At 35.9% G+C, this 15,740-nt stretch overlaps 3 protein-coding genes, 1 long non-coding RNA gene and 1 other non-coding gene across 6 annotated transcripts; 1 reads left to right on the plus strand and 4 right to left on the minus strand.

The window, feature by feature from the left end:
* Nucleotides 1–1,021: 1,021 nt before the first annotated feature.
* Nucleotides 1,022–3,066, minus strand: LOC9309526 (cyclin-D4-2). The gene is made up of 6 exons (XM_021021090.1): nt 2,625–3,066; nt 2,402–2,488; nt 2,218–2,316; nt 1,931–2,135; nt 1,713–1,819; nt 1,022–1,323 (listed from the first exon to the last, which is right to left on the minus strand). Exons 1-6 carry the CDS (start codon nt 2,868–2,870, stop codon nt 1,174–1,176), a joined length of 894 nt encoding a protein of 297 aa, XP_020876749.1. The 5' UTR covers nt 2,871–3,066; the 3' UTR covers nt 1,022–1,173.
* A 1,510-nt stretch (nt 3,067–4,576) lies between these two features.
* On the minus strand, nt 4,577–6,889 carry LOC9309527 (14-3-3-like protein GF14 lambda). Its single transcript, XM_002873413.2, has 4 exons — nt 6,136–6,889; nt 5,735–5,857; nt 5,061–5,177; nt 4,577–4,831 (listed from the first exon to the last, which is right to left on the minus strand). Exons 1-4 carry the CDS (start codon nt 6,619–6,621, stop codon nt 4,811–4,813), a joined length of 747 nt encoding a protein of 248 aa, XP_002873459.1. The 5' UTR covers nt 6,622–6,889; the 3' UTR covers nt 4,577–4,810.
* Nucleotides 6,890–7,346: 457 nt separating this feature from the next.
* LOC110227292 lies at nt 7,347–8,184 on the minus strand. The gene is made up of 2 exons (XR_002331071.1): nt 8,038–8,184; nt 7,347–7,851 (listed from the first exon to the last, which is right to left on the minus strand). It is a non-coding gene; the product is annotated as an uncharacterized LOC110227292 (long non-coding RNA).
* A 1,838-nt stretch (nt 8,185–10,022) lies between these two features.
* On the plus strand, nt 10,023–15,528 carry LOC9309528. Of its 2 annotated transcripts, XM_021021050.1 has the most exons (21): nt 10,023–10,438; nt 10,538–10,675; nt 10,798–10,922; nt 11,004–11,141; nt 11,221–11,339; nt 11,415–11,705; nt 11,785–11,872; nt 11,957–12,062; nt 12,142–12,246; nt 12,328–12,491; nt 12,586–12,706; nt 12,797–13,021; nt 13,097–13,269; nt 13,359–13,526; nt 13,626–13,731; nt 13,824–13,958; nt 14,158–14,313; nt 14,388–14,588; nt 14,673–14,867; nt 14,961–15,032; nt 15,150–15,528. In XM_021021050.1, exons 1-21 carry the CDS (start codon nt 10,400–10,402, stop codon nt 15,261–15,263), a joined length of 2,979 nt encoding a protein of 992 aa, XP_020876709.1. In that variant the 5' UTR covers nt 10,023–10,399; the 3' UTR covers nt 15,264–15,528. The 2 variants fall into 2 exon arrangements, with proteins under 2 accessions (XP_020876709.1, XP_020876710.1); XM_021021051.1 differs by lacking the exons at nt 10,023–10,438; nt 10,538–10,675; nt 10,798–10,922; nt 11,004–11,141 and having other exon boundaries at nt 11,263–11,339; nt 11,407–11,705.
* A 62-nt stretch (nt 15,529–15,590) lies between these two features.
* Nucleotides 15,591–15,672, minus strand: TRNAS-GCU. Its single transcript has one exon. It is a non-coding gene; the product is annotated as a tRNA-Ser (tRNA).
* Nucleotides 15,673–15,740: the final 68 nt, after the last annotated feature.

Below are 15,740 nucleotides of genomic sequence, written 5' to 3' on the forward strand. Positions count from 1 at the left end.
GGATCCCATTAAGTCTAAATATCTTTTATTGTCTTACCATAAATTTTGATTTCATTTTGTCAATAACACAATTATGAGCCTTAACCAACTCATTAAACAGAAGGGACCATGTACAAAAAATCTGTTTGAAAAATATTTAGGCTTAGTAGCATTATTATTATATACTAATATAGTCAAAGATAGCCAAAAAAAAAAAGTAGCCCTCGCATAAACAAATACGGTCTAGTTAATAATATAGTACTGAATTATCTTTTTGGAGAACATTTAGGCTAAGTAAGGCCCATGTTTATACACCGACCACGTAAGTGGTTTCCCACCAAGCTGATTTGAACAACCAACGATCGGAGTTTTAACACCTCTCTCGAGTATAATCTCACTACCTTGTTGATGTTTAATATCATCATAACTATAATTTTATCATAGCAAGTCCATTTAACAAAAAGAATGCAAAATTTATAGCAATTCCTGCAGGCCCGTCTCTACCCCTAGGCAAGATAGGTAAATGTCAAGGGTCCAACATTAGTTTCATAAAATTTCTTAAAGAAAAAAAACCCAGTTTTTTTTTTTTTTTTTAAATTACTAAAAGGGTTTTAATTTTTTTTTGTATTCTTTTTATATATTGAGACGGAATTTCTGAGGAATAAAGAGCCTATACTATATAATACAAGTGGATTTCTACCTAATTAGCCCAAAACTTTTCTCGTGAGAAGAAAAAGGAATAAGAGTCAAAACGGGACTTTGGACTGATCAAGTTAAAACGGAAGATAAGGTAAAAGAAAATATTGAAATGGGCTCATGGGCTAAATTGTAAGCCCAATACTTTACGAGCCACTTTTTCCAAAGGTCTGTTGCAGTTGTGCCTAAAAAGTCAACTCTCGCAACTGCTTTTTTCCCCGCTACAAAATTTGGCGGGAAGCTAAAACAATAGCTTTTAGCTGCCTTACTTAACATAACCATTTTTTTTTTTTTTAACATAACATAACCATCTTATCTTCCAAATAAATTTAGTTTACCTTCAAAAAATTATGTAATTTTTCTAAACCGTTTTAATCAACTGTTGCGGGTTACAAAAAGAAAAATGCATTTTTTTTTCTTTGATTTTTCATCAATTAAAATCCAAATTAAGACACTGTAGAAAGAGAGAAAACAGAAAAAAAAAAAAAAGAAGAGAGATTAAGAAAGAGAAGTGAGGGAGGAGGAAACAGAAGCAGTAGAAAGAGAATAGCGATGAGTCTTATATTGCAAGACCATATTATTGGGTGTTTGTGAACTTGAACTTGATCCATCTCTCTCTATCATTTCACCAATCTTCTTCATTCTCTCCTGCACACACACATAAAAACCAGACAAATAAAATGTAAAGCTTGAGCCTTTTTTTGGTCCCTACGAGGACCCGAGTCACCTAGTTTGATTGTAATTGGAACCATTAGATTTGGAGTGACAAAAAAACAAAAAGAAAATAACATTTTACCAACATGTGAATGTGTCACGAGATTTGAAAACATGAAGACTATAATTGAACTGGTCTTTCTCGTCTACAGTCTACACACAAACTAGTTTTTGGATTAAAAAGGGATTCAAATAGGGGACATATATAGACAATGTGTGCATTAATGTATGCCTATATCTATGTCTCATGATTTTCCATATTTTTCACAATCTATTGAACCACTACTTTTGTAAATGAAGGTGGCTTTTGGTGACTTTCTTACCTTTTCAAGGTGTGAGAAGAAGGAGAATTTGTCGAAGTGTTCTCCAGAAACAGAAAGAGCAACTGCAGCAGCAATCTCTGAAGCTCTAAACTCCAAGAAGTCAATACCTGCCCACACATCAACTATCCTTTTCACAACCACCATCAACATTTCTAACTCAAAAGCAAAACTGAGGTTTTAGAAAACCAAAACCCAATGAAAAAGAAGTGACCTATAACCTTTGGTTGTGCTGGCTATCACTTGTAGTGATCTAGATATCAATCTGCTGTGTGGTTCTTGATCATAGCCATTGATCTTACTCAGAAAGTATCTAACGTAAGAGCACGGTGTCACTGCTCTTAACCTCCATCTCAATACGTTCAACACTAAAAGCTCCATCCTTTGAACTGATTTAGCCTCAAACACGAACAAGGGATCTCCAACCTAGTAATGTCATCATAACTAGAATATTAACTTTGGTTTTTAATGCTATACAATTAGAGAGAAATGAGATTATTAATAGAACCTGCAGATGTATTAACTCTGGAACATTAGTTTCCTCTATCTTAGCTGCCAATGATAAACAAGCTACAGCCAACAATTGCACAGTCCAAGCTTTTCCATTCTACACAAGCCTCATAAATCATTCAATCCATAATCAAAGAGATTATCAAAATCTTAAGCCAAGGATGAGTTTATATCTGACGTACAGGCAAGTCATGAACAGATAAGAAACGATCCAAGTAGTTCATTGCCAGACATATACACAATGGTCCAAATTGAAGTTCCTCACAAGCCTGAAATAATAATCAAAGACACAAGATATTATATTCAGATCAAAAGATAAGGCAAAGTCATATCTTTTTCATATCAAAGTCATTAGATTATATTGACTTGGCTAAGAATTGAGTCAACAGAAGAAAAAGTTCTGACCTTCCAAATCCAATCAAGGGCTTGATTTCTGACATTGAAATCCAAATCTCCATTTCTCAGTCTCTTGAGGTAATCATCTCTCGGTGAATGTTGTCTCTCTTTCTCAATCATCTCTCTAACGATCTCTTCGCTCTCCAGAGGAAAACCCATCTGAAAAATCGATGTTGTGTCGACAAAGTTGTTCTTTGCATCATCGAAATTGGTGGTCTTTGTGGATACGAGATTTGGTTCCATGAATTCAGCCATTATAGAGCGACAAAAATTGTAGCTTTTTCGATCTATACAAATTTTACTGTTACAGGATTTGGAGGAAAAAAAATATCGTTTTTATAGTAAAGAGATTGAACTGAAGAAAGATTTGGTCTCTGTTTTTATGTCTTTTTTATTTTATTTTATTTTATTTTTGTAGAATTTGCTTTGGGGTCAAAAGAAAGAAAGAGAGGGGAGCTTTTAATATTGGAAGAGAAGAAAATGTGATTTTTGGTAAAGAGAAGAAATGTGAAGGAGAGGATAACAAAAGATTAAAAAGATGAGAAAATTAGCATTATTATCAAGGAAATAAATATTTTTATTCAAAATATGGAACCTAGTAAGGAAAATTTATGTGAAAAAGGTCAATGGTTGCTCTTTATTTCTTATATTTTGAGAAACATTGTATAACAACTTAGATATTCGTCTTTTTTTAGAACGAAAATATGGCGAGTCATTCGTTTTCTAAGTTTTGATTTAAAAATAAAATCGTAGATTATTTATGAATATGTGAAAGACATTTTATGTAAATTTTGGTATATTAGTTAAAAATATATTCAAATTATTTTATATTTTAGTACAAAATTATTATGGAAAAACATCAATTTATGAACAGAAAATATTATATTAGATAGTAAATTGCATTAAAAAATTAAGTAACTTAGATATTTTCCAGTGAAAAAATGGAAACGAATTAGGATATTGAAGTAGAGGCCAAGTTAATACAATATATCTAATCATCGGAATCGTACCAAGTCCAACCTCAAAGCTCGAGGCTCGAGGCCACATATACATTATGCATATCAAGAACCAGATAAGTAACTACATAGTCATTACTATTTACTAGTGTAGTTAGTTATAAGCTAAAATTGTTGCTGGTGAGGCGAGAAGTGTGAATATCGTTTGCACCACAAATATTCGTGGACTACAAAAATAATTAGCTTGAGAACACCAAATTTTCAGAATAAGCATAATATAACTAACATGAGACTCATCTCAGGTCTTTTTAATTGGCTATCGAAAAAAATGCCATTTGCTACAAAATTTCACAATAGTTAAAAGGAGAAGCACATAAGATGTTGCAAAATGTGATCCATTCAACTATTTTCATTTAAACTGAAAAAGCTTGGTAAGAACTGAAAACCAAAAGTTAAAGAAACGAAACCCGTAATTTCTTACAAAACAATACCAATACTTAAGAAAATCATTATACAATTAAATTTCAAGATTAAACATCGTTTAACAATCATATAAAACTTTATATAATTTCCAATTTTGTAATGAACGTGGACTGGAATCACGTGTGAGCGAGCAACTTTGGTTTTAACAGTATCTTTCTCTGAAAAGATTGGTGGGAGAAAAAGAAAAGTTTATGAATGAGAAAACAACTAAATGTCTCAGCAATCGACCAAAGACTATTATTTTTATAAATATAGTTTTCATGCATGCAATGCAGACAAAGTGGTCCAAGTACACTTTTGATGTTTTGCATCTCTTTGTGTAATGAGAGATTCGACTTCTTTTGATACGTGTGTGCATCTCTATGGTCGCTCTCTTCCACAACCTATGTTGCACAGATTTTCTTGGTTTGACTGGATTTTATAATACGCAACAAGATTCACGTTCTTTATTTTATTAACACAAATAAAAAATCCAAGATTATTGGTTTCCAAATTGAATTAGACGAGACAGTAGAAGGATCATAATTTAACCAGAGGAGAAAGAGTTTTTTTAAGGCTTGAGCAGAGTCAAGAGACAATAAATATTAAGAGAGAAGAGGTTTAGTAGAGTAGATAAATCATCAAGCTGTGCACAATCATAATCATCATAAACACTTAAATATGTTCACAGTTTTTGAGCAAAGGTTATGGGGATTTTGAGATCCATTTGGTGGCGGAAACATCGGGCATAACACTCTCCCCCCTTCCTCTAGATCCTCAGGCCTCGTCCATCTGCTCCTGTTGCATATAGTAATAATAACTCAGCAAACACGGTTTTGAGGTTTTTTCAGTTTTAAGATGATGTTGATGTTTCTATATGATGCATCTGATTACGGGTGCGGTCTATGATGAAAACACTAATCACACTAAGATATGATTTCTCATAGTGAAGGAAAATACAAGGGAGTATAGTACGACTTTATAATTATTTGAAATATCGAGGTACGGCATAAAGAGATGTGAATACCTGCATATCGGAGGTCCAGAGGGTTAAATTGTCCCTCAGCAACTGCATTATGAGAGTGCTGTCTTTGTAGGATTCCTCTCCCAATGTGTCAAGCTCAGCTATGGCTTCTTCAAAAGCCTACAATCGTGAATCCAGTATCAAAATTGAGAATGCCCCCACAATGATAAAAATGAACGACAAGTTCTAGTTCAAACAGAATGAGACATCAGTCCTAGTATTAGAAAGCATGGATCTTCCTCATCATAGAGTCTGTGATTCTTAAAAAGAAGAGGAATTTTGTTTTAAAAAGCTGATTCAAAGTGATCCGAAATGAAGCACCAAGATTGGTTCTTTATCTAACAAAACATATTAAGAAGGTACGACAGAAATAGTCAACCAGTGGTCAATCCTCTTAGTCAAAACATCAAGCAAGCTCATTCAAAGTGATCCAAAATGATATACAAAGGGTTCTTTAACCAACAATACATCTTAAGAAAGAAAAAGGTACAACAAGACTAGTCAACCAGTGGTCAATTCTCTTTGTCAAAACATCAAGCAAGAAACAGGGGCAAACTCTCCAAAGACAAACTCAGGTCAACGACTTATATGTTTTTTACCAAAGAGACAATGGAGAGAAAGAAAGAGATGTTCCTAATTGAGACCACAAGCAATGAAAAAGAGACAAGAAGAGTAACCTGTTTGGCCATGTTACAAGCTTTGTCTGAAGAATTGAGAATCTCATAGTAGAACACTGAGAAATTCAGGGCCAGACCAAGCCTAATCGGATGAGTAGGTGCCATATCCGCAGCTGCGATATCCTTCAAAAACATCACATCGAAAGAGAAACAAACAATATGTATCCATCAGTTTGGTAACAAATAAATGAAACAAAGATTTGGTAAGCAATTTTTACTCTTAAAGACAAAAACTGAAGAAAAATAGCAATCTACTTTCTCAAGATTTGATTAGCATAGTAGCTCAATTCGAGACCTAATTACTAGATTTGGTAGATATTACCAATAGAAGAAATCTCAGATACAGAGTTCTCTAAAGAAAAAACTATCAGCCAAATCAGATTTGGAAAATGAAAAATAACCTGAGCTGCTTTGTAAGCGAGCATGGTATCTTCAGCAGCAGTTTTCCTCTCATCACCAGACTTAAACTCAGCCATGTAACGATGATAATCACCTTTCATCTTCAAGTAAAAGACCTTAGACTCACTAGCTCCAGCAGATGGGATCAGATGCGAGTCAAGGAGCTTAAGGATTCCAGAGCAAACTGAGGAAAGCTCAGTCTCGACTTTAGATCTGTAATCCTTGACAAGCGACACGTGCTCGTCGTTCTTACGATTCTCTTCCTTCTGCTCAATAGAGGACACGATCCTCCAGGCGGCGCGTAGAGATCCGATCACGTTTTTGTAAGCAACAGAGAGGAGATTCCTCTCTTCAACGGTGAGCTCTTCCGCCGGAGTAGCGCCTGTAACGAGCTGTTCCATGAATTGAACCATCTCTTCGTAACGCTCCGCCTGCTCGGCGAGCTTCGCCATGTACACATACTGGTCTCTGCCTAATGTCGCCGCCATTAGAGAGAGAGAAGAGAGATTTGATTAAATTATTTTTTTGGGGGAAATTGAAGAAAATGGGAAAAAGAAAGGGAGATAGAAGAATAAAGGGAAAGAGTCAGGTGGGCTATTAAAAAAAGATATATATTAAACCCACGCGCAAGTGTGTTCACTTTCGGTTATACGACGCCGTTTGATGTTATATACTTTCGTAGAGTGAGGAGCGTGGAGTGTGTAGGCGCGTGGAATAGTTGGGAGGGTTTGGGTTTTGTGATAAGAGCGAGTGAATGGACGATAATAGTTTTTTAGTGAGTCAGCTTCTCGTCACTCGTTTTTAAAGTCAGAAGAACTCCGGCTGGACTATTGGGCCTATATTAGGCTTAATATGGGCCTTCTGAAGTCCAATACTTTACTAGTTTCAAAACATTCATTATCAACTATTATTATTTTTTTTGGAAAAACTGTCTATTTCCCTTGAGAAGTAAGTGTATCAAGCCAGATAAAACCCGTTCTTTGACCTTGGTCTATATCTCCACGAAATCAAAGTTCTATTCTTATTTCCCTCCGAATCGAAAGTTGTATAGCTTAATGTCCCCGAAACTGGGTTATATTGGTTTACGCTTTCAACCCAAAGTAAATCGAATAACAAACCGAGTACCAAACCACTAAAATTTGATTCTAAAATGAATTAAAAAATGACCGACCCGTAAATGATCCGATCCGATATCATCTTCTTCTTCACACAATTCTTCAATCAACAAAAACGATTTTGATAAATTTGATATCAAAATTACAAAAGCTCATTGGAGAAATTTATTGTAATTAACAAATAATCAAATTCAATTGTAATTTCCACTTTCCGATTCACTCCCTCTGCCTTCATCCTCTCCGACCACCACCACCATCTCGACCTATCTCTCTCACGTGAAGACTCGATTTTCCTCGACTCTACTTTGTCTCTCTTCAAAGGTCACCACCTCGCTGAGTCAACTCAGTTGGATCAGCTCTTCTACAAGTCGACGAGTCAACCGTAACCACCTATTTTCCAACGACGCCGTCGCCGCCACTGCACAACTTCTTCACTTATCAGATCTCAAATCCATCAAAGAACTGAAGTGGAAGAAACAATGAAGCTGTTTCCATCTCTCTCCCCTCCTCCTCTTCCCGTCGCGAAACGTCCAAAAAGCTTCTTCACTTGTCTTCTTCTTCAACAACCTTCGGATTTACGACGGCGTCTTCGTCACAAACGACCTGTACAATCTGTACAATACAAGAGAACAGTACAACCTTGTAAAATGCTTAGTTGATAAGAGAAAAAAGAGAACAGTCAATAGAAACTAGGGAGATGCAGAAGATAAAGCTCAATAAATTTGTTCTTGATTGTTTTAAAAAGTAGAGAATTTGCTTTAGATTTTGATTTGAATCTTCAAGATCTACCTTAGGGTTGATTCGATTTGTTAATTACGGGCATATTTGTGTCTACCATTGTTTGGGCAATGTGGCTCTGTTTGTTGTTTACGATTGGGTTTGAGCTCTATGAAACTAATCGGTTCATGCTTGATATAGTTTTGATCTGGTCAAATTATTATGTCAACGGGTAAAATTGGGTTTATTCTGGTTATAATTAGATTTAGTTGGTTTGTTTATCGGTTTTGTATACATTAAACCGATTAAACCCAGTTTTGTGGGGTTTTAGTTCTCGAATTTTTGTTTCAGGGACATTAAGCTATAGAACTTTCGATTCGGAGGGAAATAAGAATAGAACTTTGATTTCATGGAGATATAGACTGAAGTCAAAGAATGAGCTCTATCTGGCGTGATACGCATACTTCTCGTAGGGAAATAGACCGTTTTTCCTATTTTTTGGGCTAAAGTTTTGTAATGTCAAAACTTCTTCTTCGTTTTCTTGGGATAAAATGCGAAAACTTTTTCTTATATAGAAATAAACGAACAATTATTACTAATTAATAACTATGTAATAATGTTTTTAACTCTTAATAAAGATTTATTCAATTAAAAATAATCGTAGATACGGTGAAGACCACATCTCAGCTCCTCGCTTTGGCCAAATGATCGTTGATCGAGAAAACCACTCGGAACAAGATCTCTCTCCTCCGCTGCTCGGGGAATCAGAAGTACCAAGACCTCCTCGTTATTTGGTTCTCTACTCGAACTTAAGATTGTAAACAGCTGTCAAAACTGTCACCTTTAAAACTGAAGCACTTGATGTAACACTGATTTTTTTTATGAATAAATTTTACATTCATTAAAAAAAAATAAAAATAAAAATGTTACATATAGTAAAAAAGAGTGGTCATTAAATAATTTAGTAAGCATAACCCCTGTTCTAAAAATCCCCGCCTAGCCCCGATTACTCCCCGCTTAATCGCTAGGTCCACCCTCTCCGCCTCGATTAATGACTAATCCCCTAAAAAATCAGTAACCCGATTATTCTCCGTCTAATCCGATTATTTCCCGCCTAATCCGATTATTTCCCGCCTAATCTTACATACCCCGATTATTTTTTAGATTACAAGTATAAAAAAAAACATTTTATTTTTGTTATTCAATCATTTGAATTGGGAGTTTGTGATGTTTTACATAACTTGTGTTCAAATTTTAATAAAAATCATAAAAATTTGTTTTTACTGTAATTTTGAAAACAATATTGAATTAATATATTTTAAAAATATTAAAATAACCCTAAAACTAATCCCCGATTAATCCCCGATTTTAATCCGATTTTCCGATTAATCGCTAGGCCCATGCCGAACGCCCGACTAGCGCCTAGCGATTTTTCAAACAAGGAGCATAACTAATTGGAAAATAATAATAAAAAGTAAAATAAAACAATAACACCTAAAACTGTTTATACTTTAAAAGATTAAAGTGTATATACAGTAGTTCTATATATCTTAAAAGTGTATTAATTAATAAAAAGGGAAATTAATAGTTGTGTCGCCTGCAAAGAAAAAAAAGAAAAGAAAAAAGTAAACAAAAAGGAGACTTTTCTGATACGTCAATATGGTCAACCGTCACCGTGAGTCCAAAAAGAGATTTTGTTTGCAAAAGCATCGACGGTTGGAAAGAGCTCGTCTTCTTTCGCCACGTCATTAGTTTCACTGCTTAATCTCTGTTACCACTTTTCTCTCATGTTACAAAAACCCAAACCTTTACTTTTCTCTTTAACCCTCCATCTTTTTTTTTTTGGTTAATTTCTTAATGATAATTTGATTCGAGTGAGTGATTGTCAAAGGCCGATTCTTTTTCTTCTCCGTAATCGTAAGATTGACTAGTTTGACAAAAAAAAACACAAAAAAAGAAGAAGAAGATTACTACTGCTGAGCATTTGTATCACTTTCATCACACTTGCGTCTGTCATCGAAATCTCCGGTCTTTTCGCAGTGTAAGCTAAAAAGGGCTTTGCTTTTCGTTTTAGTAGCTGGATCAATTTTGTTGCTTCTAATTTTGGATTTCCCTTGTCGATCACTCTTTTTAGTTCATGTGCATTTCGTGGAAGAGATTGTTAAAAAGTGAACCTTCTCTTGGTTCGTTTCATCGTACTCTCGTAGGACTTCTGTCTCTTCAATCTTGTTTCATGTATCTCTGCCAAGATAGATTCGTGTGAGATAGAATGGATTCATGGGTTTTCGTTTTTCCATGCACTTGGATTGATTTTCAAAATGAAATGATCTGCCTTTTTGTTTTATCTTATCCTAATAGGCTTGGTCTTTCATTCTTATGATAATAATCTACTGGAACTGTTTAACCTCAGAGGAAAGCTTGAAGCTGCAGAATAATGTTCAGGGAAGGTTTCCAAAGTAAAGGTTTACGAGAGGTATGAACCATTTTTGTAAAGCTGCATTCTTTGTTAAACTCAGTGTGAATTCTGGTTCTGTTTCTGTCAATAGTGATGTGTTATCTAAAATGTAAACAGGATGGTGCTTCAAGAGGAGCAAATTCTAAGCGTGTTGCTCCTTCTGATTCGTTCGATGATGAGACATGCTCTGTTGGATCAAAGGCTCATTGTGCAGATGATTTGTCTAAATTAGCATCCAGCACTGCAGCTTCACATGTACTGTCTTCTACTCTCACAAAAGATTATGATTCCTTTACACCAAAAAAAGAAAAGATTATGATTCTTTTCTGGTTATCTTCAATTTTCCAATGAGGTCCTCTGTCAACCTGTTTTTACAGGAAGCAAAAAATGAATGTGAAATTCCATATATACGTAGCTTAGAACCACCAACAAGAGAAATGGCAGAGACTGGAACGATAAAGAACGAGACATTGCCTTCCCGTTTTCCCACCTTTCATGCAAGGTGAGTGAGTTTCATACATATCAAGCTTTTCTTATCCACTTTTAATTCAAAATTTTCTCACTTACTTTTTATTGAATGTAGTGAACAAGGTCCATGGTCTGCAATGATTTCCTATGAAGCCTGTGTACGGCTATGTCTTCATTCATGGGAAACAGACAGTGTCACCGAGGCTTCGTACTTCCTCAATGATGATTGCACGTTAATCCGAAATGCATTTGGGTGAGAGACATGTTTTGGTGTTGGTTCTGTTCAGATCTTTGTGCATTGACCCGTTGTTTAATTTTGAGAGAAAATTTAGTTTGCAGAATTTCTTCCTTCAATCTGAAGAAGAACTGTTGGGAAATAGACCTTCTAGCTTGGTTACTGAGGCAACTGCTCCAAAATTCAAGAGAAGTGTTGGAAAAATCAAACTCCAAGGTATATTTTCCTTTTTGTCTTCATTTTTCATCCCTTCTCATTTTCTCATATGATCTGAAGTGTGTAGCTCAACAGTTGGTAGGATCAAAATGGGATTAGATCAACAACCTGGTTGCAATATTTCATCACTGAAGCATGAAATCGTTCGCCAGCAAATCGCGGAGCTGAATTCTGCTTTGTCTTCTGGATGGAAAGCAGTAAAGAGAGTTCATGTCTCTCCTCCAGTTCCTTTGAATGGTTCACTTTCACGGAAAAGTTTGGCATATATGCGCGCATGTGCTCACTACCTTAAACAGGTATCAAAAGTCCTTAAACAAGAATTTGTTACATCTCACACCGGACCTCGCTCTCTCAAAGCATTACAAGGTATATTTGATTGCATTAATTTTCACAGGTGTCATAATTGTTTCATCTTCCTTTCTGAATGACATTCTTTTCTTTTCAGAAACTTTTACATGTTCATTAAGACTAAAGAGCTCTGCCGAGGAGGATCAAGTTAAAACACTACCTGGATCTGGCGAAACATTTGTCTTGTAGGTTTCCTTGTACATTCATGATTTGCCTTTAAATTCCTTTTCTTATTATAGTTGGAGTTAAAGTATGGTTTTCCGTTGTAGCTTACCAGATAGTATCGGTGATGATTTGATTGTTGAAGTTCGGGATTCAAAGGGGCAGTTTTGTGGTCGTGTCTTAGCTCAACTAGCAGCTATAGTTGATGAACCGGTAAGATAACTTGGTAAGCCTTAAGTTGTGTCCATAAGGAGATTTGGCTTGAAATCTAAAGTGTTGGCTGTTTTAACAGAACGATCATAAATGGTGGGCAATATATCATGAACCAGAGCATGACCGTATTGGGAGAATCCAACTTCATATAAACTACTCAAGCAGCTTAGATGAAAAAACTAAGGTACATGATTTTTTCCACATGAGAAGCTTCTTTAACCGTCTCATATGTTGTATATATTGACATTTTTCCATTCATATTCAGTGTGGGTTGGTTGCAGAAACTTCAGCTTATGACTTGGTTTTGGAAGTGGCTATGAAAGCTGAGCAATTTCAGCGCCAAAATCTGTTAATTAAAGGGCCATGGCACTGGATGGTAACTCGATTTGCATCCTATTACGGAATTTCGGATGCATATACAAAATTAAGGTAATATAGAAACAAGAAGATTGTATTTTGGTAACCAAAGAAATTTCATTCACGGAAGTGATTGTTATGCAAGAATATTATTTGTGATTTGTAGATATCTTTCATATGTCATGGATGTTGCCTCGCCTACTAAGGACTGTCTTGATCTGATATATGATTTTCTGTCGCCTGTTTTAATGAAAGGCAATCACAAGGCTGTATTGAGTCATCAAGAGGTATGTATATTTTTTTTCTGTAGCTCTTAACCGGTTAGGATCATGTTTCACTATTCAAGTAGCTCACTTTTCTTTTGGTGCATTTAACAGAATCGCTTGCTTGGGGAGATTGATGAACAAGTTCAGCAGATTCTTGCTCTGACATTCGAGAATTATAAATCTCTTGATGAATCTTCTTTATCTGGAATCAAAGATGTTTTTGAGCCTCCTACAGGAATTCCAGCGCCTGCTATAGCGCCAGCTATCAAGCTTTATGGTCTTCTCAATGACGTGTTAAGCCCTGAGGCACAACTAAGACTTTTCAGATACTTTCAGGTAAATCAGACACATACACACAACCTCTCTCTATCTTTCTCACTTTCCCCATGATTTATATATGGTTTCTTTCAGGCTGCTTCAAAGAAGAGGTCAAGAAGATACTTATTGGAAACGAACAATATACTTCACAATCATATTGAGGATGCACAAGGCACTTCTTATCAGAGGATGAAGTCTTTAATTTTGAGCCTTAAGAGTGAAATCTCAACTGATATAGCCATCCGTAACTACAATGTGCTCCCAAGGTTTGTCTAAGTTTCATAGATACATCATTTGTATTACTAAATTAGTGTATCTCTGTATTGATTCTCTCTGTAAACTCCTAATTAAGCAGCTTTATAGACCTTCCAAAACTTTCGGCGGCAATATATAGTGTGGATCTATTCAACAGACTAAGGGAATATCTTATTGCATGGCCCCCTCCTTCTGCAACGCCTCCAGTTGTCGAGCTTATCATTACGACAGCTGACTTTGAAGCCGATCTCTCTCGCTGGAATATAAAGTAATGTTTGCTCTTACTTTTTTCTGAATACTTTAGACTTAAAATCTATCTTTCGGACATTCCTATTAATGATATGCACTTTCATTGTCATGTTGGCAGTCCAATCAAAGGTGGTGTTACTGCCAAAGAGCTTTTTCATTCATATATTACTACTTGGATCGAAGAGAGAAGATGTTATCTATATGAGTTCTGCAAGTCAGAAACGGTACTAATCTTGCAACAATTTTCTATATGCTGACACAAGAATGCATTTTAGTGCTTTGACATCTGCAAATGGAATCATTTTATTTTTTTCAGGCAAAATCATGTAGTGAGATTCAAGGCTTGACCTCTCCTTTAGTTGATGAGATGTATGAGTTACTCAACGCGACACTTGATGAGTATGATATCATCATCAGGCGTTGGCCCGAATATGCGGCATCCTTGGAGAAAGTAAGTAACAGAGTACAAAACGAAAAAAGTTTGATTCTTTCAATTCCAATATCTCTTCACTTCACAATCACATGAATATCATCAACGCGGTTGCTTTGTGCTTGATGAGCTTCTCCTTCTTCCATGGCTCAGAAGGCATTAACTCTGTTAATCAAATACGACCGACTTAGAAATGGTATCGTTTTTTTCATATGGAAAGCTTGTAGCCGATGTGGAGAGGTCTATTATTGAAGCATTGGAGAAGCAATTTTCGGAAGTTTTGTCTCCGTTGAAGGAAAGCAAGGTATCTCCCCTGAAGTACGTCCAGAGATTGACAAAAACGGGCCAATCTAATCTCTATGCTGTTCCAAAAGAAGTATGTCTACTGTGTTTTTAACTTTTCAAGTTTCTCTAAGAACTCGTGTAAGAGAGCTTTAAAACATGTTTCAGCTTGGAGTTCTTTTAAATTCCATGAAAAGAGTGCTTGACACATTACGGTCAAGTATAGAAAATCGGTTCAAAGTGTGGAACTCTTATCTTCCTGACAAAGAAAAGAGAGTTTTGGGAGAGCAGCTGAGCGAAGTGACTGTACAGCTAAGAGCCAAATTCAGAAGTTACATGCAAGCGCTCGTGGAGAAACTTGCAGAGAATGTCGGTTACTCCTCTCTGAACTTGTTTCTGAGATTATCTGTCTTGTATGCTCAGATCCTTGAGAAAATCTATCTTATGTAACAGACGAGGATACAAAGCCACATGAGAATGAAGAACATCATCCACGACTTACAGGAAACAACAGCAGAACCAGACGTTAGAAACAGAATGCAGAGTTTGAAAGATTTACTAGACAAGACCATTGATCATCTGCATTGTGTTTTGTCACTCGATGTGTTTGTATTAATATGCAGAGGAATATGGGACAGACTGGGACAGGTTAGGAAGGCAAACCACATAGCTAAATGTTTGTTTCTGCATCGTCATTAGCCTTCACTGTTCTTATTCTGTTTTTGCTCTTCTTTTTCGAAGGATGTGCTGCGGCTTTTGGAAGACAGAAGAGACAATGTGATTTGGCACAAAGGCCCGAGGATCGCAGTTTCTGTAACTGACTCAACTTTCTTCTGGACTTTCTCAACTCTTTACCACTCACTGGAAAAAAACAAAAAAAATGTCTCTTTTTAGTTCTTACCTTGTAATTGTTATATGATGATTTTGCAGGTTCTAGATGAGATATTTGTGACTCAAATGCAAAGCTTACTCGGGAATTCGTTAAAGGAAGAGAATTTGGAGGCACCAAGATCGATGATTGAGCTTCGATCTATGCTTGTGTAAAGATTCAGATCATGAGAACACTACTGAGAAAGAAGCAGAGAAAGAATCTGTTCTCTGGTGGTAGTTAATAGAAAAAAACAGTGGGAAACCATTAGTTTGAATATAAAAGTTAGGAATGGTGTAGATAGATTAGCGAGGACTCATATATTCATATTTTTTTGGTTCTCTGCTTAATAAAATGTATATATAACTCAGGTTTCGATAAAAATCTGATAAACAACTTCTTCTTCGTTGGCACCAAAAATAAGAATCAAGCGGTTATTAATTAGGAAGGACCGTTGAGTATAAAAAGGGCGGGAAAATTTTAAACATAACATAAAAAGAAATCGTCGCCTGAGAGATTCGAACTCTCGCGGGGAAACCCCATGTACTTAGCAGGCACACGCCTTAACCACTCGGCCAAAGCGACACTTTTGTTCAGTTGAGGATTACTAATATATTTGTAAAGTATTATAGGAGCAAAGCGTGGATCTTACT

The sequence above is a fragment of the Arabidopsis lyrata genome (assembly GCF_000004255.2).
Source record: "Arabidopsis lyrata subsp. lyrata unplaced genomic scaffold ARALYscaffold_6, whole genome shotgun sequence".
NCBI lineage: Eukaryota > Viridiplantae > Streptophyta > Magnoliopsida > Brassicales > Brassicaceae > Arabidopsis > Arabidopsis lyrata.

Bases quoted from the DNA above. Each gene is read 5' to 3' on its own strand.
- LOC9309526 (XM_021021090.1), bottom strand. From the start codon at position 2,870: ATGGCTGAATTCATGGAACCAAATCTCGTATCCACAAAGACCACCAAT. The intron at 2,489-2,624 runs GTCAGAACTTTT...TTATTATTTCAG, and splicing joins CCCTTGATTGGATTTGGAAG to GCTTGTGAGGAACTTCAATT. The intron at 1,820-1,930 runs GTTATAGGTCAC...ATGTGTGGGCAG, and splicing joins GATAGCCAGCACAACCAAAG to GTATTGACTTCTTGGAGTTT.
- LOC9309527 (XM_002873413.2), bottom strand. From the start codon at position 6,621: ATGGCGGCGACATTAGGCAGAGACCAGTATGTGTACATGGCGAAGCTC. The intron at 5,858-6,135 runs GTTATTTTTCAT...ATGTTTTTGAAG, and splicing joins TCGCTTACAAAGCAGCTCAG to GATATCGCAGCTGCGGATAT. The intron at 5,178-5,734 runs GTTACTCTTCTT...TCACGATTGTAG, and splicing joins CTTGTAACATGGCCAAACAG to GCTTTTGAAGAAGCCATAGC.
- LOC9309528 (XM_021021050.1), top strand. From the start codon at position 10,400: ATGTTCAGGGAAGGTTTCCAAAGTAAAGGTTTACGAGAG. The intron at 13,732-13,823 runs GTACTAATCTTG...TATTTTTTTCAG, and splicing joins AGTTCTGCAAGTCAGAAACG to GCAAAATCATGTAGTGAGAT. The intron at 14,589-14,672 runs GTCGGTTACTCC...CTTATGTAACAG, and splicing joins TGGAGAAACTTGCAGAGAAT to ACGAGGATACAAAGCCACAT.